Genomic DNA, 27,794 nt, shown 5'->3' on the forward strand with positions numbered 1-27,794 from the left:
TCTCTCTACCACCATGGAGAAACGTTATCTCGATAAAACACTGTGCGAACCCCATACCTTCATCGACTCGATAAAAAGAAAAACCCAGAAACAATGGGTTTGCAAAGACGACAAAATAGTTCACCGCAAAATCTCGTACGTCCCTGTTCTCTACAACATCTTCGACATAATCCTCGTTCACGCTGCTGATAGAAAACGGCGAGGTTCATCCATGAACCGGTTGAAAGTAGAAATTGATCCTGAGAGTAATACTATTTCTGTTTACCACAACGGTGTTCCATTTTTAGGCGATGAAACAGTTGATGATGTAATAAACATTTTTCATCTCACGAATCGTTACTCGACTTGTTTTTGTGTTGAGTTTGCTGATGGACAGGAGACTTTGAGTCAGGTGGTTATTCCTTTCTTCCTTTGAGATTTTTATTTTTGATGTTTCTAGGGTTAGGTTTTGGTGCTTTCATTGTTTCTGCTTAAGTGCTAAAAAATTTTTGGTCTTTGATTTTATGAAGGAGTTCCATAATAACATGAGTGTTAAGTTTGAGCGAGTGGTAACCAAATGCGAAGTTAATGACTACTCGACCACGGTGACCTTTAAGCCAGACTTGGTTAAGTTTGGAATGACCTATCTTGAAGAGGACGTTGTAGCTTTGATGAAAAAGCGTGTGCTGGACATGGCAGGGTGCCTTGGTGAGACTGTTACGGTTGAACTCAACAGCAAAGTGATTCCATTCAAGTCTTTCAAAGATTATGCTGATTTCTTCTTGAATTGTGCTGAGAAGTCCAAACCCTTTCCCTTGCCAAGGTATGTTGCTATACAGATATGTAGTTGAGACTTGAGAACTCAATCTGCGTGTGGGTTGGTGTATTTTCCTTTGTTTTTATCTAACATGATTTGGTTGCTATTATTAGGACTTATGCGAAACTAAGTGATAGGTTGGAGATTTGCCTGAGTCTAAGTGACGGGAAGTTTCAACAGGTGACTAGTGAACGTCTAAAGTATAGTGTAACTTGCAGGTTCATTGATGTTAATTTCTTGTCTTACACAACTTATTTTTTATTTTTTTTACTAGGTCAGCTTTGTTAACTCCATTGCTACAATTAAGGGTGGGACTCATGTTGATTACATCAGCAAGCAAATTACTACCTATATAAAGAAGGAAGTATTGAAGAAGAAGCATGTCAATGTGAATGCTGACACTGTGAAGAATCAGTTGTGGGTTTTTGTCAATGCTCTGATTGACAACCCTGCCTTTAATTCTCAAACCAAAGAGATGTTAACCACTAAACCAGCTAGATTGGGTTTGAAGTTTTTTCCAGGTTCAATGCTGAATGATGGTTAGTAATTCTTCATTTGATGGTTGTTTTGCAATGTTATCAAATTAGCAGGAAATGGTGTTTTACTCAAATATTTTATATTTTTGCAGTTCAAAAATCTCAAATTGTGGACAACCTCCTACCACGGATACATTTTAAACATCGAACGCATGTGGATGCCAAGTTGGCTGGCAGACCCGACTCTGGCAAATGTACCTTGATTTTGACACAGGGAGAATATGTGAAGGACTTAGCTGTAAGTTGTTGTCTATATACAAAAACTAATTTTAAAATGTATATTTCAAATTTTGGTACAATCAGTTGAAGCTTATGGTCATTTATTTAAATTTAATTAAAGAATGGAAAAAAGAAAGAAAAAAAACTTGAACCTAATGACTACTTTTTGGTTTGAAGATGTCCGGGCTCTCTGCTGTGGTGGATCCAGAGCTCTATGGTGTGTTTCCGTTGAGCAGCAAATTGCTCAATGCGAGGGACAGTAGAAAGCTATTTAAAAAGAAAGAAATTCAGAATCTGATGGCCATTCTTGGACTTGTGCGAAACAAGGAATACAGGAATGCAAAAAGTTTGAGAAGTTTGAGATATGGCCAGTTGATGATTATGGCCAATCAGGTGAGTAACTTAAAGATCATAGTTTATTAATGCCTTGACTTTTATGTTCTATGTATGAGGCATGATTATGTTCTACGCTTGATTTTCTTATAATAGTTCAAATTTATGTGTGATTTAGGATGAAGATGGCGCTCACTTAAAAGGACTATTGATAAACTTCATTTATTCATTCTGGCCATCACTGCTTAAAGTTTCAAAGTTCATGTCTGTGTTTACCTTTCCCATTATAAAGGTTAGCATGTATAATTGATAATGAAAACACTCTGTACACATTCTTGAGTCTTTTTTTTTTTTTTTTTTTTTTTTTTTTTACGAGATACATTTATTTTTCTCTGCAGGCTTCTTGTTCAAATAGAGGGGAGGAGTTATCATTTGATTCTAAGCAGCAATATGAAGACTGGAAAAAAGAATTGGGTAACACTGCAAATGATTGGGAGATAAAGTACTGTCAGGTTTGTTGTTGGAAAACCTCCATATTTTATTTTGAAATAAATTGATAAGATTTTATGGATATTTGTTATTTTTATATATTTAAATATTACAAGTGCCTATTATAAAAAAGTTAAAATGCCTTATTGAAATAATTAATAATAAATGAAAAGTAAATGGGTCTTTTATGAGTTTGACTTCGCTCCTTTTATTTTGCTCCATTTATAAGAGATTGACACAAGTGATAGCTTAGTGAGACCCACTAAATGAAACGAGTCCCACTAATATTTCTTGTGTATATCTCTCTCTCTATTAAATGGAGCAACGCAAGACTCGCATTTTATCAAACACAGGTGTGTAATAAACAAAGATGAACATGTTTGCACTTTATTGCCTATAGAAAAGGTTGAAGGGAAATGTCGGTTTTCATCATTTTGGATTTGGCTTGGGTTGGGCCATGGCTGCACAACCTGCCACCCATGAGCTGTAGGAAATAGGCGATTCCATCATGTCAACACAATAAACAATTTTTGCGGTGAACAGAATCGTTCAAACCAAAATACTTTTTGTGTTCCCCTAAACCAAAATACTTTTTGTGTTCCTAATTCTTTCATTCAGTCTTTGCTTATTTCAAATTTTTGGTGTTTGTACAGGGCTTAACTTCTGCGCGGGAAGTGAGAGAGTACTTTCAAGATCTTGGTGAGCACAGGGCATATTTTGTTTGGGATGATGATGATGATGAACAAGATGGAACTTCAATTGAGCTGGCATTCAGTAAAAAAGCTGAGGATTGGCAGGCTTGGATTTGTAACTCTCAGGTTTGATGTTTAACCAATACAGAAATTTTCTAACGCAAGCTTACTCTTCTAGGGTGTATAGTTAACATATAGATTTCCATTATCTGATGATGCAGCCTGGCACTTGTAATTATGAAAGCAAAAGTATAAAGTACAGGGATTTTGTTAACAAAGAACTTCTATTCTTCTCAATGAAAAATCTCCAAAGGTCCATTCCGTCTATGGTAGATGGCCTTACACTTGGTCAAAGGAAGGCTCTTTTCTGCTCCTGTATGATGAATTTGACCAAACAAACAGAAGTATGGCTATTAACTGCTTATGTGATTGAACATTCTTATTGTCACTATGGTGAACGAAGTATTGCTAGCACAATTATTGGAATGGCACAGGATTTTGTGGGCAGCAACAACATCAATCTTCTCATACCTTATGGTCAATTTGGCACTCGTGACCTGGTGAGATGAACCGGCGTAGTTTTTTTTATTGCACTATTTCTCATTTTCTTTCTTGAACTTATATTCAGTGGATAATTTGCTCGTTCCAGGGTGGTAAAGACCATGCAAGTTACCGAAAGTTATACATTGAGCTAAATTGCATTACTCGTCTCCTCTTCCCTGTGGATGATGATAAGCTTCTTGAATACTTAAATGAGGACGGGAGGTCCATTGAACCAAACTGGTATTTTGTTTCTCCTTTCTTTGTAATGGCTATTTTGGTTGTGATTATTAGTAAGTAACAACTAAGGAACCCCATCAAAGTTGAACTGATTCAAATTCGACTTGTCACCACACAGGTACATACCAATTATTCCTCTCGTGCTTGTTAATGGTTGCCATGCCACGGGGACATGTTTTAGTTCTGATATTCCCAAATATCATCCATGTGAAATAATTAAGAATGTAAGACATTTCTTGAATAAAGAGGAAATGGTGCCAATGAAACCATGGTACAAAGGGTTCAGAGGAACCATTGAGAAAAGTGCCAAGGGCTATACAGTTAATGGTTTAGTGGAGAGAATAAATGAACAAACTGTCATAATCGAAGAGCTTCCTATTCGAATGTGGACTGAAGATTATAAGAAGTTCCTTGAAAAACTAACTGCTCGGGCGCTCATTGAGGTGACTTGACCTATACTTTTACTTACCATATACTCCATAGGTAAATCTGTACCTTTTTCATATGTAAATTTTCTTTGTTGCAGGGTTTTAGGCAAACAGGGGTTTATGAAATAGTTTACTTTAAAGTCAAGATGAAGCCAGAAAAAATAGCTACAACAGAGGACGAAGATAAAGAAGAATTACGCAAGAAGTTTAACCTGACGTGCACTATTAGCACAAGCAACATGTATCTTTTTGATGCAGAGGGAAAAATTAAAAAATATAACTCCCCAGAACAAAGTATACCCTTCTTTATGTATAATTACTTTGAATGCATTATCATGTAATGTTTTTCATACTACTCACTTTTCTTTGTCATTTCTTATGCAGTTCTTGAAGAGTTCTGTAGACTTCGGCAGGAGTATTATGTGAAGAGAAAGGTGAATTATTGTTGCTAACAATTACATAGATCTTTCTCTATATCATGTACCTATTTGTTAATATATATAAACTGAAATGCAAGTTGTGCTTGCCTGCAGGAATATCTAGTGAAGAACTTTAAACAAGTTTTGCGGAGTTTAAGAATCAAACAAAAGTTTATAACCAATGTTGTGAATGCGTTATGCCCGATCTACCGAACTGAATTGTTGATTGAGTTTTTGAAGAAAGGTAAATCTGCAGAACCACAAGTTGCAGGTGCAATTGATTACAGTTCAAAAGAGCAAGAAGCTGGTGAGCAGGAAACTGTAGCGACATTGGGTGACTATGAGTATCTTTCATCCTTGCCTCTTGAAAATTTCACCCTTGAAAGCCTTGAGAAGCTGGAAGCTGAACTTGGTGAAAAGGAAATAGAGCTCAAGACTTTGACGGATACCTCACCAGATTTAATGTGGTTGAACGATCTTGAGTTGTTTGAAAAGGAATTTGATGTAAGAGACAATTACTTATTTTGCTTAGTTGTATTTAAAATAATGGTCTGTATTATTATTACTATTGTTGTTGTTGTTGTTCTTATCCTTTACTTGCGTTTCACTTTCAGAAACTACAGAAAATTCAGACAGAAAAGGATCGAAACAGATTAAGCATGGTGAAGAAAAAGAATGATTTTGCAATTGATGCAAAAAAAGCTGTCACAACCACGAAAGAATACTCAGAAGGTATGTCAATTGCCAATTTCCTGTATTGCAATGTTTTCCTTCCAATCATGTTTAACGCTTACACTTTCATGTGCCTATATCATCAGGAAGCTGATGACGATATTCCATCTCTTGCATGTCACTTTGAATCATCTGGTGAAAAGACACAAGGTAATTTTTTTTGAAATGTAGTGGTTAAATGTGTTTTCAGTCATCAATTAATTTTCCATGCTTAGTGACATATGGTCACACCACCTAGTATTGATGTTGGTGTTTTTTCCCACAACCATGTTGAAATCAGATAGTGATGGCTGGTAACTTAGATTTAAGGTTAAATACAGATTTGTTCGATGGCTCTACTAGCTATCCTACTGCAGTGGACGAGGTGGTTGAGAATTTGGAGTATCTGAGCGACAGTGATTCTGATGGCGACAATGATTCTGATGATGAGCATATGAGTGGTTTTATGCATTAGCAAAGGAGCTGTGCTATTGTTATGTAAAAAATTGATTAGTGTCTTGCAGAGTTTCATTTTAATTTGATGACTGAATGAGTTTGCATGCATTAATGAATCGGATTTACGACTCTAACCGTATTTTTTCTATTCCTTGAATTGAGTTGTTCAAAAGTTAGTTTTTGTATAAATTGAGGATTACTTATTTCTTATAATATTACATAGCACTAATTATGCATCATTTACAATTTTCTGAAATTATTTGCATGTATATCACAAACCGTGTTGTAAGTTTTCTATTTCTTTGTTGCTACATAATTTCTAAAATTACTTGCATGTATATCACAAACCGTGTTGGATTTGACGGTTATATTCATAATTCCTTTTAAGAATATCAAGAACATTAATCATTTCTTGGAAAATAACAAACATAATATGTCCTAAGATTTACTGGTTGATCTTGCAAGTAACCATTTTTTAAACCAGCAGTTGTTTACTGAAAATCAAGGTAAACACATCTAAAAACACCTTATTTACGTCTATGCAAGTGCGCAGCCCCTTTGCGATGAGGTACTTTTTCATTGACTCATCGGCACCTCGAACTTGGAAAATACCTGTCCAAGGATCTTCGTTTGAGCTGGTCCCATGTTGTGATAATTCCTTTATGCAGTTCGTCTAGCCAGTCATTTGCCCTCCTTTTTAGTGAATAACCGAATAATCTTAGTCATTTATCTGATTCTGATATTCTTGAAGGGTTGATCGTGCTGCTCTTCAACACATGGAGAAAGCTGCTACAATCGAAATCTCTACTACCACGTTGCTAGTAGCTGAAGCTCTGGTTGATTCGAGGTTGCAAGAAGCCATAGCAACTTACGAAGCCATGAAACAAAACATCCAGTTCTAATTTCAACAATTTGTCAGTTTCTTTCCTTTTGTTTGGCGTTAAGACATTTTGTATCCTAACATTATCAATTTCTTGTAGCATCTCGACAATATTTTCCATCTCGTTGAATTTAATTTTTTGTGCTACTTTCATTTTCACACGGCAGGCTTTACATCTTTTGATACGGGCCTTTTATTTTGTGCATATTATCAGAAGAAACCAGTTCTTTTGACAAATTGTAAACGGCAAAAATTTGTTTTCAGAAACCAAAATTTGTAACAGAGAGTCTAAAACAAAACAAACTCCTCCTTGCACCCACAATTTTTGTCATTAACAAATTTTCAAAAGGACTTAGATAGGAATTATATCAATTTTGATCTCAATCACTTCTCTTGGTTTCTGACAAGAAACCTTTAATTTCATGGCAACAAGTGCCAAAAATTTACCATGTGGTTTTCAATTTAGGAACTATGCGAGTTCCTTATTGGGGACACAATCAAATCTATGGTTTATCAACCATTCTTTTAGGTTTCACCCTAAGTTCTTCAACTGTATCTTTGTTTAAATGGTCTCATAACCATCTTTTTATAACTTCACACCTCTAAGGTTTCTCTCTCGTCTTTTCGGTCACGTACGTAGGCCTTACTTCTATTCCAAACAACTCGCTCTAGCATGAAGTTTATTTCCATTTTCTCATCGAACTGAGGCTCTGGGGTAGTCTCTTCGACGTATCCTGCATCTTTAGTGATGTCCACCATTTGACATTCCGCAACATAGCTCCTACTTCTACTTCTGCTTCGACAGACAAATCTTCGACAACATCAACAATTACTTCAACCATATTGCAGCTTGCAATGTCAGTGTACATCATTCTTGCATCTTTCAAAGGATCAGAGTCTACTTGCATTTGAGGCATTGTCTTGTCTCCAAACTTCAGCTTGCCTTCATTGAGACTTTTCTCAACCAAATCCCTGAAAAGGGAACATCGTGAGGTGTTATGTCCCAAATAATTATGGTATTTGCAAAAACCTCTTTTCTTACGTTGCTCTAGTGGTGGGAATTTTAAATCCTTAGGTGCTACCACTTGACCATCAACAACTAAGAGATCGTAAATCTCGTCGCATTTGGTTATGTCGAACGTATATTTTTTGGGAACATATCTTTCATTGCTTGGTTCGATAGGATAATTCCCATATGAGGGCCTTAACGATTTACATGTATAAGGGGGCTCTGGTTCAGCAATGTCAACCTCCTTCCTTTCGACACCGCCAAAAGCGATGTCGAATTCTTGGTCGCTTTCGTTTGATTCAACATAAGCAACCTTTTCTCTTTTGTGATATTTCTGAGTTCTGGCTTTCTTAGCCCTTAGGCTTTTCTTTTTATAATTTTTATCCACTAATACCTCTTCAGGTCGACCTTGAATCACTGGTTCGACCGGATGGGGTTGAGGCACAGGTTGTGGCCTATGAACCATTGGTTCGATCAACCGCAACGGTTTTTGCTTTTGGATTTGTGGAACCGGTTGGTAAACAGGTTCTGGAGGAGCAAAGAAATTTGCTATCCTCCCCATTTGTGTGGTTAGGGTTTGGTAACTACGGTTTGTGTCCCGTATCAAAAGGGTTAAACACGGTACCAAATTGTTGCGTCAACAAATTAACCATTTCGTGATTACTCTCATCCATTTGTTGTCTTAACAAATTCATTGAATCAGTTGTTAAGACTGGTAGAGTATTTTGACAAAAAATGCTAGAACTTAGGGACTATGTGCATTGTGAATTATGAAAGGATCTGCTTGGTCTGCAAATGCGGACACACTATTATGCACATTTGCCATAATCGAAGTTGGCATATGATACGGTTGTTCCCTAGGAAGGTTCTGCACATTTGTGTTTCGATCATCAAGCCTAGGCCTGACTAAAGGAGAACTTGGGACACTGGTAGTCAAAGGAACACCAACAGTGAATGGGGGCACAAAGGTTCCCATTTCTGGTCGTGTCATTGGAGAGGACGTCCACATGTTTAAATCTCCCAAAGGAGTAGTCGCTTGTAAAGATTGTGCTTGTGAAGACGGTTGTGAAAAGGATGAACTGGCACGAGCCATAGATTTACCACTTCTCAAATGCATACACAAACAATTTGGTGTTTTTAGCAATAAAGTTACCCGGAAATAGTAATGAAATTCTAAAAACAGATCTCTCAAGGAGATGAGTTTTGAAAAACAGTTTTTATGAATTTTTTTTTGAAAATCAATTGCACAAACAGGGTCCCACTGGGCATGCCAATTTGTTTACCGGTGTTTTCGGCAAATTACAGGCTAGTTCTGATCTTCAAATCCTTTAGAAGATACAATAACCACTTTCACATGTAGCAGTGGAGAGAGCTTTGTATTCAGCTTCTGAAAAAGATATGGAAATAGTTGCTTGCTTTTTAGCTCTCCAAGATATGAGTGAAGATCCTGAAAAGAAACAGAAACCAGTTGTTGATCTTCTGGAATCTACACGGCCTGCCCAGTCTGCATCAACATAGCCAAGTAATTGAGCTTCTGAAGTTCTAGGGAAGAAGAGACCAAGACCAGGGTTATTCTTAAGATATCCCAATATTCAACAAGCTGCTTTGTAATGTGTGATAGTTGGAGCATTCAGGAACTGACTAAACTGTTGAGTAGCCAAAGAAATATCTGATCTAGTAGTATTTAGATACAATAATCTATGAATCAGCCTCTTATAGCAAGACACATCATCAAATGGTTTACTTGTGTCTTGATGCAATTTGATTGAAGTATCTAAGGGTGTTGATGCAGGGCTTAGAACCTAAGAGACCAAAAGATTCAAGCAAATCCAGACAATACTTTCTTTGAGATACGGAGATACCTTCTTTAGAGTGAGCAGCCTCTAACCCTATTGATTTATTTTCTTTTGAGTCACGAAAAGTACTTGTTTGAATTAGATAACTTCAATTATACTTAGAATTTTATTTTGATGCACAATTATACTTGATTTTTTTGACTCATAGCACACAATCATGGTTGCATTGACTTTTAGTTTTTGGCGACCTATATACAATGAAAATTCAATTTATTCAAATAAAAAATTCAAGCCATTCTTTTGGTCAAAAATAAAATAAATTCAAGCCATTTCGTCAAAAATAAAAATAAAAATGAGTGAATGTCCATTTTGATCTATGAGAAAATTAGAAAGAATATATTTAGTTTTGAAGAAAAAATAAAATCAACTTTTAGTCCATGAGTAAAATTAAACAACTTTTAGACCTTATTCATATTTTATATAGTTGAGAAAAGAGAGATAGAGGAAATTAAGGAGCGTGAAATGAAGAGATTATTAAGTAGTTTAGTATGAGATAAAATGAAAGAAAATTATGATATAAAAGAAATACATGTATTAGTAAAATAAATATACTTAAACAAAAACTTGATATAATAAAAATAAACTAAATTAATTATTATTTTATAAAATAAAGTAAGTACGTTTTTTTTTACTGTATCAAGAGTGAGGAAGACATCAAGGAACCGCTGGACATCTCGACTAGGTCGGCACCCCCAGAGAACTCCAATCCTATGCCGCTCATTCATATAATATATATACAAAAGAGGGAAAAACTATACGAGAGAGAGGGGGGAGGGGGGGGGGGGGGGGGGGGGGGGGTGGCAAACCTAACCCTCAAAAGAGAAACAAACAACTAAATACAAAGAAAAAAAATGGAAAGCGAAAATTAGGTAACCCATTACGGTCCCCAAAGAAATCCCCCCGAACAAACTCGGGCATAATATCCCACAAAAAAATATCTCCCTAATCAAAAACATTACAGAGCTACTCAGAAAATATGAAGAATTGTTGTACAGCTTTTGGTCCATTAATTCTCGATCAAAATAGTCTCCCATATTTGTAAGCTATAATCGTAAGTAAATGATCAGATTGTCTATCAATATTATTTCCCTCACCAAGCCCATCTTGCTTATTATTCAACAATGATAGTTTTGCTCTTTCAACATTCTGCGTCTCATCCTTGGGACAAATGGAGACAGATTGTGCGCATAAATTGCAGCCACAAACACCTTGTTATCTTGACAACAACACATTGATCTCTAATGTTCCACAAATGGCAATAATAGAAATATCATACTAGTATCCAGCCAATGCAAAGCTCTCTTGCGTCCAGCTTGGTGGATCCATCACAATACAGGGATCTGATTTCTCAAATTCAGGACAGTAAGGATATTTATGTCAGAAACAGTCCATTGAAGGACAAATAAAACTCCAAGCATCATCGACATGCCACTAAACTAATCTTTGATTCCGTTCCTTTCATATACTGGAACTCCAACCGCCACTACTTCTTCTACTTTTCTCCGCATATTCTCTTTGACTTCTTCATTGAGAAGGATTTGGTAAAGGACCCCGAAAGCGGGTTTGATATCCTTTCGTTTTCTTCCTACTTTTGGATAGAACATTGGTAAACCCATCTACATCCACCACATTCGAAACAACCAAAGCCTTTTGAATTATTTCCAAGTCTTTCGTAATAATAGGACAGCGATGTGGAATAACGGTAGCAAAAGGATGCGACTTTAACACAGGATTGCAATTTGCTTGTATTTCCACGCCATTCCTTTCACTGTCAGTCCCCTCATCCTCATTAAGTACGATGGATCAGGAAACAGTATCCTGTTGTAACTGCAAAACCAGTGCAACCACTAAGGGAGTTTCGTTGTTACGGACATCTGCATCAGATGCTTTGTCAAGTGCCAACATATCCAAGCCAGCATTTTCACTGTCAATGGAGTGATTTGCAATAGGATGTGGAATAATCTCATGTTGTAATTGCACCGGTTCAACCACTATGGGAATATCATTATTACGGACAATCTCATCAGTTACGTTGTCAAGAGCCAAGCGATAAGCAAAAGCAGATTTATCACCTAAGGTATTCGTGCTTGTGTCTTGGGCTGCAGAAGTTTCAGGAATTACCTCTATATCGTTATCAATCTACACTCTGTGATTGTCAATGTGAACATCAGACTTAAGGGAAACCTGTTGTTCAAGAGTCTGCTCCGTTGCATTATCTGTTACCACAATTTTCGTTGTTACAACAGGTTTTTCAAAGGCCAAAGAAGACCCAATGCTAAGGGGATTACCAGTTGCTTGCCACTTCTTAGTCTGCACCGTCTGATGTGATATGATTTGCTTGCCCTTATTATAGTGAGAAGATAACTTGGTGAGCAAGTTATCTAGATAGCTTGGAGAGCAAGCAAGTTAGTTAGGGAGTTAGTTACTCCAACTCACTCCTATAAATACCTCACTCTATTGTACTCATTCATATCTTTTATCAAATCTATTGATTCTCCTATGAGTCTCTATGGTTATCTTCCTCATGAATACACATATGCACTCTTGCTTGCTGATCACTATGACCTTTATCCCTGGGATTCCATGATTCATAACATGGTATCAGAGCGATACCGTAGGGATGAAGACGATGATGCTTCCGCTTCCGCTTCCGGTTTTGACATTGATGAAGATGACGATTCCGTTGACACAGATTCTGCTCCTGCAATTCAGGAACCTTCAGCTTCTCATGATTGCATCTGATTTGGTAGTTTCGACTCTCCCATCATTCCAGTTTCTACTCCTTCAATCGAACCAAAATTTGATGGATTCTCCGTCAAGATTCGTGAGATTTCATGCATTCTTGTTACTTTTTGCAACAACATCGTCGATGATGATGATTATGTGTTAGTTGTGCACGAAGATGATGAGAAATTGCAAGTTCTTGAACCTGAATTGAAGAATCGCTGCTCTGATTTTGTTGTTTCTGAAGCGTCAGAAGAATTCGTCATTCACGCAACTCCGATGAGATTGAGGAGCTCTGTTTACGGCGTCGCCGCCGTGAGACCTTCAACCTTATGGTTGTTCGTTGGAAAACAGACTGAACTAATTGCTTCTGATGACGACAACAAGATTCGGTCCTTTCAGTTACATGACGAATCAATCATTGATTTCGATCTCGGCGGACGAATTAGTTCGTGTTTGATGTTCTCCGTTTTCACAATTCTTCGTCAAATTCGTTTCTGGTTGTGGTGGATACCATGGGACAGAGGGAAGCAATCATTCTCCGATAAAACTCTCAGTCGCATTCTTTGCCAATGTTTATCAGAAGTTCGTTCCTGGAGAAGCCTGTTTGGAATTGCAAAAGTGCGTTATGGAGAAGATCCTTTGACTCACGTTTTTGAAAAGCTGTTTCTGGCAAAATCGCGTTTTGTATAATCACCTCTTTGCAGAAGCTGACTGCAAGCTTTAGGATGAAAGAAGAAGAAAGCTCGTTTGGCATCAATGGTTTTTCACTCAGAAGCGCGTTTAGCATCAGTGGTTCTGGCGTTTACCTTCAGAAGCAAGTTGTTCATCAGTGGTTTTGGCGTTTTCATTCAGAAGCCGTTTTTTTTAGAAGCCGTTTTAGTTCAGAAGCTGGTTTCTCTGTTCAGAAGACGCTTTTTGTTCAGAAGCCATTTTTTGTTTAGAAGCTGGTTTCTCTGTTCAGAAGTCGTTTGTTTCTACTGCAACTCAGATTCCCAGTCAAGACAACTTCTGATTGTGCACATGGGCTTCATTACTTTGTTGGACTACATTATGTGCTTGCTTATCATTTCCTACCAGTTTTATTTTACTTAGTTCACCCCCTAATCTGCTTAGTTAATCTAGTATGAATAAATTGTAATTTTCATTGTATTTCAAATTAACAGTCCCATAGCGAGAGATGCGCAGGAAAACGAAAACTCATAAAACCCACGGCCTATGGACATCATTTCCCACGGACCTTTAGTTTTCCATAATTTTGATATCCTTGCTGCTGTTTCCTTGGTAGAATACGGCTTATCGCCTTTGTTCAAAAATAACCTACCGTGCATGCGGTGCTTGCATTTTTCCAATCCCTTGGTGTATATATCCTCAGTGATGTTGATTGAAAGATTGTCCCATCGGATCGACGGAAGAGGCAGAGGTGCATTGTCAGCTGTGGTGACCGGAGATAACACCTCTGCAAAAAATAGTTTCTGTTGTTGAGAAATGGGAGGAACCGTAGCATCTGATACACAAGGCCGTGGGTAAGAAAACCCCATGACCGCAAAAAGCCAGATAAACCCCAATCAAAACTCTGCAGCATAATTGTGTTTGTGTCCGCGAGAATTCCGAAGGAGATGGAAATCGTGAACCAGTCTTTGCACCACCAAATTAGTGTAATCACGGCACGCAAAGAAAAACCAGTACAAATCAGCTGATCAAGCCAGGAACCCTAGGAGGGAAAACCCTAGCAGAGCAGTCATCAAACAAAGTTGCATTGCATTGCATTTTTCTCTAAAGAGGTGCAAGACAAAGGACTTCCCAGGAGGTCATCGTACTACTCTTGCCCAAGCACAGCTGAACTGCGGAGTTCTGATGCGATCCGGTGCATTAGTGCTGGTATATGATCGCACATGTAAAGTAAGTACTTTATTAAAATCAATGGAAATTACAAAATGTAAACATAATCTATTTCATAACTATCAAAGATTTTTTTTCAATTTAATAAATTAATAATCTATCAAAGATTTTTTTTTCAATTTAATAAATTAATAATATACTGCAGACTCATTTTAAAATTAGAATATTTGCAAGACCCATTTTAGTCCATGCAAAAACAAAATTAATTTATAGTCATTGAGAAAAATAAACCAGGACAACTTTTACATAAATTGATTCCCTAAAAATATATATAATTGATATTAATCAAAATATTTAAATGAATAAAATATGTTTAATTAGTTATATAAAGTTGAACTATCACAAGAACCTGCAAAAGGAAGAAATTGGAGAACACGCTCTGCTAGGGCTCCGTTTGACCAGCGGCCAAAGCTTTCCAGCGACGGTACAGACCTGCAACAATCACTGAATTCTCTTCCTTTTGAGAACGCGCAGCCGTGACGATGCCCTAGGGTATTGCAAAGGTTGGTTCACGTGTTTCCCATGATTAGAGACATCTCTGATTTTTGAATTTGTATCGTTTCCGTTTTTGCTGGAATTGGTTTTCTGTTTAGTAATCCGATCGCTGCATCTTTATACTCTCTCAGACAGTGCTTCCAATACAGTATTGTTGGAGCTTGATTTTTCCAATTGACGTCGCGCAACCGCGCTAATGCACTTGTGCATTACAAAGGTTGATTCACGCGTGCTTCTTTATTAAAATCGCTCTGGTAATCTGTTAACGGACAACAGATGGCATACACGTGCCAATGGCCGTGTGTGTCTGATGCTGTGCCATCTCTTTCGAATATGGTGCAATCTGCCGCACCTGTTCACACTACTTCAGCTGCGCCTAAGTCTTTTGCAGCAGCACTTGTGGGTGCTTCGCCCTCTGATGACAGACCCTACCCCTCACCGTGCATTAAAGGTGACTCTTTGAGCATAAAAATCACTCAAGAGGAGTACCGTAAGGGGGTTGAGGATTGCAAATATGCGTTAAGGGCTCGCCTGACCCTTAACAAAGGAGAGAAACCTTACTTGGCCCGTGATCTAAGTAGCAAGATTGGTAAATTATGGAAGACAACGGCTAGTTGGAAGATGGTGCCTCTTGGTAAGGGGTATTATGATTTTTTGTTTGATTCGGCGGAGGATTATAGGAAGATTTGGGCAGTTGGCACAGTTAACCTTAAGCCGGGTTTGCTAAGATTATCACAGTGGACTAAAGATTTCAAGTATCAGACACAAAAGCAAACACATGTATCGCTTTGGATCCGGTTAGTGGAGCTGCCACAAGAATATTGGCGGGAGAGAACGTTGAAGGAAATTTCTAGTGCGGTTGGGACTCCAATTGATATAGATGGACATACTAGAAACCGTACATTTGGGCATTATGCTCGAATTCTTGTTGACATTGATCTTTCAAAGAAATTGTATGATGAAATCCTTGTCGAAAGAGAGGACTTCGCTTTCAAAGTGGAAGTGCAATATGAGAGAATGCCTCTGTTTTGTCATCACTGTCACTCTATTGGGCACAACATTGCATCATGTCGTTGGTTGCATCCGCAACTGCAGAAGGACAAGGCTGATCGTGGGAAACAGATAGTGGTTGCCGAATCAGACCCTAAGCATCCTATTCGGCAAAATAAAAACAAAACTGATGTCGGTACTTCTCATGGTAATAATTCATGGGTTCCGGTTCCGGTTGCTTCGACTGTTACTACTACTCATAGAGTTTCGGACACCGCAACTACTGCCCTTATACCTACATCATTGGTTTCCAGTTCATTGGCATTGCCAGCTTCATTGCCTGCTTCGACTTCATTTTTGGGACCGGTTGTTTCATCAATGGTGGCCACCACAACCATGACGGCACCAGCTCCGCAGCCAGATACTTCAGTTCCGACACCTGTCAGCATTGTTCCGGTTTCTTTACCTGTAGTACCGGTTTCTTCAGTTCCGACATCTATCAGCACTATCACTCAATCAATTCCGGTCTCTTTACCTGCAGTACCGGTTTCAGATCTCTCTTCAAACTCTTTCAGTTTGCCGCTGCATAATGTTTTTGATGTCATTGAGCGTTCCTTTACTGATGAGTTAGCATTGAATATGCCGGTGTCGGAGAAGATTGTTTCCCCTGTTGCGCACGTTGACGTGCATTCCGTAGAAGTGGAGAAGTCTCATCAGGCATCGCGGGAGGTGTTGGAGAACCCCACGGTGACTGTTGCTACTAATCCGCTTCTGGATAGTGTGAAAAACAATCATGTGAATCACAGGGAGCTGGAGGAGAGTCCCATTGGTTCTATTGAGAGTGCTTCACACTTATCCCCTCTTGGGCGTGAGGACGTACGACCTGACGGAGTGGAGCAGATGTATCAGATATTGCGGGAGGAGTTGGAGATCCCTGTGATAGATGATATTTCTGAGCCACTTCAGGATGGTGTGGAACATGATCATGTGAGCCCGAGGGAGCTGGAGAAGAGTCCCAAGGGTGCTCGTGAAAGTGTTTCAAGACCATCCAGTGTTGAGCATGTTGACATGCATGAGGTATCTGCTGAACATCAGAAGCATCCGAAGGACTCTATTGTTACAGGTTTGGATGCCCAGCCCATTGATCACAATATAACTAATATCGATATTTCTGATGACTCTCTGGTTGATGTTGATGTGACCGAGATTTGTTCCCAAGATGGGGTACCGCAGTATGTGGTTACTAATATTCATAGCAGTGAAAGAATTCAGCATGATATTGAATTGTGGCGCCGAGTAAAAGAATATGACAAAAAATCTATGGAAATGCCTTTGGTTCCGGCGTTAACTAGAAAGCAGAAGCAACACCTCAAAAAGACCACTTCTGGTAAGCCTTACACAACCCGATCAACGGGTGATAATTCTACCTCTAATCAATGATAGTGTTGTATTGGAATGTTCGAGGTTTTGGCAATCCAGATACCAAAATTGCCTTGAAAAATTTTTATTTGTCTCATAAGCCTGATATTATTTTTTTGGCTGAACCTATGATTAGTTTTTCTCATGTTCCTTCGTGGTATTGGCATGGTATTGGAATTACAAAGTGTTGTCAGAATTATAGAGGTGAGTTGATACCTAATTTATGGGCTCTTTGGGGCGCTGATGTGAATGTTACGGTTGCCTTTGTTTCTAATCAATGCATAGCCCTGGAAGTAAAGTGGCAGCACTCGTCTGTGTATATTGTGGGTGTATATGCAAGTACTTCTTATCTACATCGTCGTCGTTTGTGGGCTGATCTTACGAATCTGCAAGGATGTTTTCCGGGTCCCTGGTTGTTCATTGGTGATTTTAATGCGGTTATGGGTGCTCATGAAAAACGGGGGCGTTGGTCTCCAAATCCTTTATCCTGTTTAGATTTTGGAAATTGGTCGAATGCTAATTTGTTAACGCATCTTCCTACTTCTGGACCTTTGTTTACTTGGACTAATGGTCGACTTGGTTCTGGAAATGTGGCCCTTAGACTTGACAGGTCGGTTTGTAATGAGGAGTGGTTAGCTTTTTGGCGAATTTCTTGTTGTTGTGCTCTGGTTCGACATCAATCGGATCACCACCCTCTTTTGCTTACTGCAGATGAGTTAACGGTGAAGAATGCTATTCCTTTTAAATTCTTTAAATCTTGGACTTCTCATGAGGATTGTCGTAAACTGGTTATGGATTCTTGGATGAAAAATGTCAGAGGTACTGGTATGTTGCGGTTACAAATTAAATTGCGTAATTTGAAAAATGTTTTTAAGCAGTGGAACCGCACAGTTTTTGGGGATGTTGATAGGCAGGTTCGGTTGGCTTTAGATGAAGTGGCTCGTATCCAGCATATTTTGGACACCGAGGGCTTCTCCGATGATCTTTATCTACGGGACCTTGAGGCTCAGTTGATTTTGACTAAGGCTTTGAACTGTCAGGACCAATTTTGGAAGGATAAGGCTCGTACTCAAAGTTTTATTCATGGTGACAGGAACACACCGTACTTCCATAGAGTTGCCAAAATTAAGGCAGCTTCAAAAAATATTTCCCTGCTTTATGATGGTAATGATGCTATTTCTGATGATGGTCAAATTGAGAATCATATTCTTAATTATTTTCAGGCTATTTTCAGTGTCGATAATGTTTGCATTGATAATGATATTGTTGTTCGCACTATTCCTGCCTTGGTTTCTGAGGATGAGAATCATATGCTTACACGCCTTCCTTTAGGTGATGAAATTAAATCTGCTGTGTTTGATCTTAATGGGGATGGTGCTCCGGGGCCTGATGGATTTGGGGGGCATTTTTATCAGACTTTTTGAGACATTGTAGGTGATGATGTAGTGCATTCGGTGCACGATTTTTTCCTATCTGGTAGCTTGGCTGAAAATATAAATTCTAATTTGATTGTGCTCATCCCTAAGGTTCCAGGGGCGCAAACTATGGGGGATTTTCGACCTATTGCTTTAGCAAATTTCCAATTCAAAATTGTTACAAAGATATTGGCGGACAGACTTGCGAATATTACCGCGAGAATTGTATCTTTTGAGCAACGTGGGTTCATTCGTGACCGTCAAATTGCTGACTGTATTATATTGGCATCTGAGGCTATCAATTTGTTAGATAAAAAGCAATATGGTGGTAATGTGGCTATGAAAGTGGATATTCGGAAGGCTTTTGATACTTTAGACTGGAATTTCCTAATCTCTGTTTTGAAGCAGTTTGGATTCTCTACAGTTTTCACTGGTTGGATTTCCGCCATCTTGATTTCAGCCCGCCTCTCTATTTTGGTGAATGGTAAGGCGGTGGGTTACTTCTCTTGCTCTCGCGGTGTCCGTCAAGGAGACCCTCTATCTCCACTTCTTTTCTGTTTGGCGGAGGAGGTCCTTAGCAGAGCATTGTCTTTGGCACGACATGCAGGGAAAATTGTGCCCATTTCTTATTGTCGTGGTGTATCTCTGCCTACTCACATACTTTATGCTGATGATGTAATGATTTTCTGTACAGGTCTTAAAAGTAATATTCGATGTCTTCTTGATATTTTTAAGCAATATTCCGATGTTTCGGGGCAACAGATTAATAATAGCAAGAGTCGCTTTTATACGGGAGCTATGAATTTGGCGCGTGAGCAGATGATTGGGGACTTATTAGGCTTTGGCTCTGGTATCATCCCTTTTACTTATCTTGGCTGCCCGGTGTTCAAAGGGAAACCGAAGAGTGCTTACTTCCTTGCAATTACTGACAGAATTAAAATGAAATTGGCAACTTGGAAAGGTACGTTACTGTCTATCATGGGTCGCGTGCAGCTAGTTAAATCTATCATTCATGGTATGTTAGTGTATTCCTTCCATGTTTATATGTGGCCTAGGCGGTTATTGCAAAATTTAGATTCTTGGATAAAAAATTTTATTTGGAGTGGGGATGTTAACACGCGGAAGATATGTACGGTTTCTTGGAAGGTTATGTGTCTCCCATGGGAGGAGGGTGGTCTTGATCTTAAGCCTACCCGTCTTGTGAATGAAGCACTTATGTTACAGCTAGCTTGGAAATTGATTTCAGAGGACTCCCAATGGGCTGTCCTATTGAGGTCTCGTTATTTTTCTAAAGGGCAGCCTATTCGACATTATTTTAAATCGTCTGTCTGGTGTGGTATTAAACCTCAGATTGCTACGGTGATGGCTAATTCTATTTGGGTGGTAGGTACTGGTGAGAAGATTCATTTTTGGACTGACAACTGGCTCGGCGATCCTCTGGTTGATATTTTGCAAATTGAGCCGTCGGTGCATATTAATTTTACTGGATTGTTGTGTGATGTTATTTCTAATGCAGCCTGGAACCTTCCGGATGAGGTGAGTTCTATTCCTGATGTGGCCTCTCGTCTAGCAGGTATTACTTTGCCTTCTTCTGCTCTTCCGGATTTATTCTCTTGGTCCCATGCTTCGGATGGTAAGTTGTCTGCAAAGCTTGCTTTCTCCTTTTTGAGGCCGCAGGCTCCTCCCTTGCCTTGGGCGTCCTCTATCTGGAATATTTGTATTCCACCTGCGCATTCCTTCATATTTTGGCGCCTTGTTCATGGTAAAATGCCTACGGATGACAATTTAGCTTCCCGTGGGTGTGCAATGGTCTCAATGTGTAGCTTTTGTCTGAAAAGTATTGAAACTTCGGACCATTTATTTTTTTATTGTGATTTTGCTGTATCGGTTTGGACTTGGCTTGGTCTCTTGTTGAATGTCATGCTTGATCATACTTCTGCCCTTGCCTTATTTAATAGCATTCCTCGGCCTTGTTCCTCTCAATTGCATGATATTTTCTTGGCTGCTATTGTTCACTCGGTTCATGCTATCTGGTGGGCTAGAAATAATATTCGGTTTTCTTCCACAACTCCTACTTTGCATTCGGTTCAGGTGAGAGTGCATGCGTTGATTGGTTTGAGTGGGGGTTTATCCTCTGGTAAATGTATTGCAGCAGATGCCCCTATTCTTGATTTGTTTCGTGTCCCCCATCATCAAAGGAAGGTCAAAGAGTTAATGCTGGTTTGTTGGAAGCCGCCATCAGCTCCTTGGGTGAAAGTTAACACCGACGGTTCAGTTTTGGCTTCTAGTGGAGCTTGCGGTGGTTTGTTTCGGAATCATTTAGGTACTTTCCTGGGTGCTTTTACCTGTAATTTGGGCCCTTGTTCTGTTTTTGATACAAAGGTATTCGGTTATATTTTATCTATGGAGTTTGCGGCCCAACAGGGTTGGACTAATATTTGGTTGGACAGCGACTCTTCTAGTGCACTTCTAGCCTTCAAAAATGTGTCGTTGGTTCCTATCCGGCTCCGTAACCGCTGGCACAATGCTTGCGCGCTTAATATTCAGGTTATTTGTTCTCACATCTACCGTGAAGGTAACAGGTGCGCTGACAGGTTAGCTAACTTGGGTCATTCTGTTGTTGGGGAAGTGTGGCTGCCATCTTTACCATCAGAGTTTCGGCAGGATTTCTTTGAGGATCGTTGTGGGTTACCTCGGCTTCGTTATCCGTAGGCGGCTGTTTTATTTTTTTTTTGTTGTCTTTTTCTTTGTTTGTTTCTTTTCCTTTTTGTTTTTTCGAGGGTTTTGGCCTAGTCCCCCCTCATGTATTTTTCCCCCTTTTTTTAATAAATTTTGAGATTGGCGGTATAGGATGGGAGTTCATCGGGGTGCCAACCTAGTTGGGATGTCGTTGCTTCTCCTTGATGCCTGTCCTTTCTCCTGGTTTACCGAAAAAAAAAAGTTATATAAAGTTAATAAATCTGATGATTCATGTGGCACACGAATGTAACATAATTTTAAATTTACACATGATAAGCTAACTGTGAATTTTTATTTTCTCGATACAAAATAAATGCTAAATACTAAATTTGATGGCGGAAATGTTTTGGATGACTACTGTTTGAAGAAAATATTTATAGGGACTAAAAAGTTGTTATAATTGTGTAAAATTGAAAACTTATTTAACCTTTAATTTATAATATAATAAGTGTTTGCTTGTCAAAAAAAAAAAAGTCTTTGATATTTTTTTAATTTATTTTTATCTTTTAATTTTTTTTGAAGAAGTTAAAATGGAATTAAATACCAAAGGGTCAAGACTACTTAATACAACGTGTGCCAGGAAGAAAAGGTTAAATCAAGAGTTTACAAAGTCGAAAAAAATGAACCACAATGAAAGAAAAATACAAATTAAGTTATAGCTCTCAAGCACATCATTGGTTTAAGCCACCAAAAATGGTAATCAAAAGAGAAAGTAGTATATTTTGCTTTCAACCACCAAAATGTCTAAAGCTTAACTTTGTCGAGCAGTTGATGTAAAGAGTGCTCCTTATCCTTGAAAATACGACAGTTTCTTTCATTCCATATCACTCATATGCAAGAAAGACATAAAAGATGCATAGCTGACCAGTCATGTTTTAATGATCCACCTACATAACCGAATTGGAGTAAGTGGTCGGAAATGAGTGAGGGGATCACTATAACATAACCTAGCTAATTTTTTATCTTTTAATGTTATTCACTTACAATTTATTATTACTCAAAATATGTAATGAAAATGCATAAAAATATTTCTAAATTTTATTTCATTTTATAATTAACTAATTCATTTGAAAAAATTATTTGTTTGCAATGAAATATATTTATATTTTTGGTTTTATATTTTGTAATTTTTTTTAATTATTGTAATGAAATACTTATTTTAATTTATTTTTTATCATAACAAGTTTTTTAAGTCTATTCATATAATTTTGATTTTTGAGTGACTTCAATAAAAAATAAACTTTCATTCTCTAGACGAAGGATTCAAATTACCATAGGGATGCAACTTTAAAATTGAATCTATCTTTAGAAAAGGATTTTGTAAAAACATTTGCACATTGATGATCAATATCAATGAACTTGATAAAAATATTATCCTTCTGAACATAGTCTCTAATGAAATTATGTTTAATTTCTATATTTTTTGCTCTAGAGTTTAAAATAGGCTCTGTGGATAAACAAATGGGAGCTTCTATGAAAAAGTCAGGCAAATGACTTCATCGGTGCAGTCGTGTGAATGGGTCAATCAGATTTCAAGTGATGACACGTCAGAAACCCTAATCATGTTCCAGTGCAGCGCGGTCTACAGTAAGGAAACTTTTAAATATTGCAATCTAGTCCCTATATATATTTTAATTATTTAATTAATAAAAGTTATTAAATTTATTTTCCTAAAAAAAAGTTATTAAATTTATTATATTGAATAATTAAAATGAATATTTAGTTTTAGGAATTTCCATCCATCTTGTTTTTTGAATCACCATCTTCTTCTTCACATCTTCTTCACATCTTCTTCCTCAGAAATCACCATCTTCTTGATACCACGAAATCCAACGTCTTCATCATCCAGTCCTCTGTAATCATCATCTTCTTCGTCATCCAAAATGATTTAATGTTTTCAAAATCCATCATCTTCTTCGTATGGTTCACCTCCGTGTTTGATTCTTCTGTCGAATCGTTTTCTTCATATGAGGTTCATTTGTTGTTCGTCGTCGTGGATCAGTTTGTCAGAAGTTGTTGCAGTTCGAAGTTGCTTGCTACCCCAAAAAAAAGTTAAGGTGCTTCTTATTAGCTATTTTTATCGTTTTTGAATTTTGAATGTTCTCAATTAGGGTTTCGATTTTCCCAATTCTGGAAAGTGAACTAGTGGATTAACGTGTTATGTGTTAATTGAAATTTCGATTATGAAGCAAATCTTGTGTATGAATTTTGAATTTTGGCAATTAGGGTTTCAATTTTCCCAATTCTGGAATGTGTTTTAAGCCTCAACGATGTATGAAATTGGAATATTAGGGTTTCAATTTTCCCAATGATGGTCTGGTACTTGGTGAATTAACGTTTTAAGTCTTAACTGTGGTTTCTATTTCTAGCAATCCTGATTGGGATTTTAACTGTTGTATGAAGTTTTGTTCCTAAAGCTCATGTTGCTGATACCTAATGGAAAATTACGAAAGAAAGGAATTGTCAAAAGTAAAAGTATGTACTCAACTGGCATAATCTACTTTCATTCATTCACCAAGTAATTAAGAAGTATGCAAGACTAAAAACTATGAGAAAAAAATGCATAAAGAAATTCAATATTCAAAATCAATATCAAATTAACAAAATCTATCAAAAAGTTAACTTCAAGCACCAAAACTGGTTCGTTTTTCTCCTTGACGTTGGTTGTCTATGGTCATAGTGTTGAACACTTTTCTTGCAACAATGAACTCAGTTAAGTAACTTTGAGTTCATTTAATTACTACATTTTCTATGTTGATTTTCCCTTGTTGTGGGGTTGTGTGGCGTCCAATGTTTCTCTAACAACTTCCTTTTCTCGGCATGTTCCGTTGACAAGGTCCAATATGAGTAGCTTTCTTGCTTAGCGCTCTGTGTGGTTAGTTGAGTACCTCATTGTCAAGTTATACTAATCTTTAACCAGTTACGATATCTTCAAGACTCACATGTTCTTCAGTATAATCTTTGAGCGTGAGTTGAGTACCTCATTGTGAAGTTATATTAATATATGGTCTTTGATTCTTGCCTGCTGATTAAAAAAACAACTTGTTGATCACCCTTATGTTATGATGTGAAAATTGAATTAAAGAGAAGCATTTTTTGTTGGAAAAGATAGGCTTTCATACTACTAACTTTGTGATTGGTTCAAAAATATGGTTATATAATGGATACATTCCTGATGCATTGATAATCTAATGTTTGTTATACTCTCATACAGCTCATATCAACAATATGAAGATGAGATGGTCAAGTCAAGGAACATAAAAAGGAAGTAGAAGGGTTCAGACATCAAATCGGCATAAACGACATTGGTAGAGGTATGTAAATAGAATACTAAAGCAATTATCATAGTTATAATTATAGAATTCAACAAAATACGCAAAAGACCATGATTGCATCGCATCTCGTCACCGAAACAATGTCAAATATGGACCTAAAAAGACCATAAGTTACAACCAAAACATAAATAAAGTCTTAAAAATCCAATCAAACGAGACAATAACTTTAAGATTCCATATCCATTCAAACTTTGACCAACACCTTTCTTTTTGATTCATGATAAGTCCAATAGTCCGTAGCCTTTGATAACACCTCTTTTGACAACACATTGTTTTTACTTTGCACCAATTGAAGTGCAAGTTTCATTCTTGAACCAGTCACAACCTGAAACAATATAACCAATCAGGACCATTTATAATCTAATTCAATGATACAATCATACTTATGTTTTAGTGACCACAACTTAACTTACCGTGATTTTATCGTAATCAGTTCTATACGCACCTTCAGTAATCCACTTAGCCACAAGCACTCCACAGTCATTTCTATAACAAGAGATTATCATCAGAACACAACACAATCAAAATAGTTGTTACATATCAATCATAACTAGTTAGAAGTTTGATAATTACGATCCAGTTCATTGACGTGGAAAACATCTTGGTTCAATCAGACAAAAGCTTGAAATTGGTTTTGTTGAAGAGAGTGTGCTAATTTCATTGAAAGATTTGTGAGTAAACATTTCCTCAAGAAATAAACCCTGCAATAAATTATAATATTTATGAACTGAACCGAAAAAAACATACGGTACGTGATCAGTACCAAATCACATACCAGCTTTAGCACTTCACGGCGTCTATGACTTTGTCTTTCTGGACATGGTAAAGAGTTCGGCAAAAGTACTTTGTTCTCCACGAAATCAACAATCATTAGATACCAATGAATCCCCCTATCATTAATGGGAATAAAAATCTGAAAAAATTGAAAAACAAGTAATAAATAGGTTATCGTTATGATGGGGTGAATCAGTTTTAATGCAAAGCTACGCATAAATTACCTTGGCCATAGAAGTTGCGCGAGACATGAAGCTATCTTGATATCTCCGCCTGATTTCGTCAGGGTTATGATGCCAGTCCAAAGCACATTGCTGCATTGAATATAATTTGTTAATTGTCTTTAGTATTTCAAATAATCAGAAGCTATGAGGTATTATATCTCATTATAGTCAGAAGCTATTACTGAAAACGACGTAGGCAGATACCACACTCTGTTCTCTTTGCCAAATGAAGGCATCAACCAATTCTGTCTTGCCACAACCAGATTTATAACCTGCAAATGATGACAATCACATTTCAGTTGAGATAATTCATCTTTCATTTGTAGATGTTAAACAATAATCACCTCCTGGTGAACAGGACATCTAGGCATCAGTGTTTTTAGAGCCTTCCTATCCCCATATACGCCACATGTTGTGCTGATCAAAACCTCGTCACTACAAAACATAATGAAATGCAACCACATGTGATCAGCCACATTATACTACATGAATCTTTAGATATTATATTAACAATGATATATATGAATTTCTAACCTAGTTGAATCTTCCTCGTCCAACATGAAAATGTATGCAGCAGTGTAAGCACATATATCATTAATTGCCATATTTGATGGTGGTCTGAAAGCTATTGGCATCCACTGCATAATTAAACCGTTTTGAAACATTCATTAAACTCAATTAGGGAGTATGAAAACATTTAGATGTTTATAGATTATAGATAATATAACTTACTTCAGGAATATCGAAACAACCAAATAAGCCGTCGTATCCGACAGGAGTCCAAGGTTGGTAGTTCAAGTAAAAGTCAAGATCATCGTCTTCTTCTGGTTTTAAGAACAATTTCTTCTTAATTTTGTTGTATTGTAAGTCATCAAGTAACCCTTTTCCTTTACTTAGATTGAGAACCGGAGGAGCTGAATTTGTTTGATTGTCCAAAATAAGATTAGTCTTGGACTTTTAGGCTTTTTTCTCTGTCTGAGCAAACTTCTTGATGACTTTTCCACGGTCAGCGATTGGTGTCGATGCTGTTGAGTCGTAATTGTATGCCTCATCCTCACCACTATTGTTAGGGGTAGTTTGGTGACTAATCAATCAAATACCAAAACAGATGTAGAATAATATTAGTAGCTTGTCCAGAACAACTCAAAGGACATGTTAACACATATTCCATAGAACTATACTGAGGTCTGAGAACATAGATTTTAGGACATGTATATTTTCCTAGCCTTACAAGGATCTGTCTAGCCTTACCATTTAAACACTTATGTTCCAGAAAACTTGAATGGCATGTAAACATATGTTGTTTTCAGATTTATTCAATTAAACTCTAAGGAAAATGTAAGCACGTACAAGGATTTATTCCATCCAACTCCACTGACATGTGAGCACATAGATTTTTTTTATAATATGTTCCAGAAACATTTGAATGCCATGTAAATATCTATATTTGCCAGATTTATTCAATTAAACTGTAAGGAAACGTGTTCATGGTCATGTTAAACTATTGAATTTAAATCATTTTAAACAAAAAACTCTAAGGTCATGTGAAACTCAGAAAGAACAAAGCCAAAAACCATAGTGGATAAGTACCTTGATGAAATCACAATAAGCTCTGATTTGAATTCCTTACTCTTCCTCTTGGTTTCTGTTACCTTCTCTGTCATAACAACTGTAGTTTTTTGGACATTTGGATTTGTATGCTTAGGATTTGTAGTTTTCTCCCTTCTTGTTGATTTTCTTCTGTTATTTCCATCTGGTGTTGTCTTACGTTTTCTTGGAGTTCCTTTTCCAGCCATTGTTTTTTTTTTCTGTTGTGAAGAGTTTCTAAGGTCGAAATAGAGAAGAAGAGTTTGGAGTAATGCTTTTCTATAATGGTTTATACGTTGGAATGTCTAAGGTCACAGTAATAATAGTTAAGAATTAGTGAATTAAGTTTCTTTTGATGTAAATTCCAATGACTTAAGGCACTATATCGTTATTTGCAACCCAAGTATAGGACATTAAATGCGCCCACTTAATAGTAAAACGCATCAGTTATCAATGCATATGACATTTAGTTTCATTTATCATACATTTTTTCCTATTTAAATAAACTATTGTAATTTGTGTAAAACAAATTAACTAATGTGCTTTTCTGATTATATAGTGTAGGAAATTTGTTGTTATCAATACA

The 27,794-nt window shown here is 37.3% G+C and overlaps 3 protein-coding genes across 3 annotated transcripts; all 3 read left to right on the top strand.

Moving 5' to 3' along the window:
• LOC146936471 (DNA topoisomerase 2-like) lies at positions 1 to 6,098 on the top strand. The gene is made up of 18 exons (XM_085751292.1): positions 1 to 391; positions 510 to 802; positions 910 to 976; positions 1,071 to 1,335; positions 1,425 to 1,570; positions 1,729 to 1,944; positions 2,063 to 2,176; positions 2,283 to 2,396; positions 3,027 to 3,191; positions 3,287 to 3,625; positions 3,715 to 3,848; positions 3,964 to 4,288; positions 4,372 to 4,567; positions 4,658 to 4,707; positions 4,807 to 5,196; positions 5,307 to 5,424; positions 5,511 to 5,574; positions 5,705 to 6,098. Exons 1-17 carry the CDS (start codon positions 14 to 16, stop codon positions 5,516 to 5,518), a joined length of 3,318 nt encoding a protein of 1,105 aa, XP_085607418.1. The 5' UTR covers positions 1 to 13; the 3' UTR covers positions 5,519 to 5,574; positions 5,705 to 6,098.
• Positions 6,099 to 12,103: 6,005 nt separating this feature from the next.
• Positions 12,104 to 13,021, top strand: LOC146936472 (uncharacterized). The gene is made up of 2 exons (XM_085749213.1): positions 12,104 to 12,338; positions 12,378 to 13,021. Exons 1-2 carry the CDS (start codon positions 12,104 to 12,106, stop codon positions 13,019 to 13,021), a joined length of 879 nt encoding a protein of 292 aa, XP_085605339.1.
• Positions 13,022 to 17,151: 4,130 nt separating this feature from the next.
• LOC146936473 (uncharacterized) lies at positions 17,152 to 18,558 on the top strand. Its single transcript, XM_085749214.1, has one exon. The coding sequence runs from the start codon at positions 17,152 to 17,154 to the stop codon at positions 18,556 to 18,558; it is 1,407 nt and encodes a 468-aa protein (XP_085605340.1).
• The last annotated feature ends 9,236 nt before the right edge of the window (positions 18,559 to 27,794 follow it).

This window comes from Medicago sativa, chromosome 3 (assembly GCF_051527215.1).
Source record: "Medicago sativa cultivar Bolivia chromosome 3, Bolivia_mono, whole genome shotgun sequence".
Taxonomy (NCBI): Eukaryota; Viridiplantae; Streptophyta; class Magnoliopsida; order Fabales; family Fabaceae; genus Medicago; species Medicago sativa.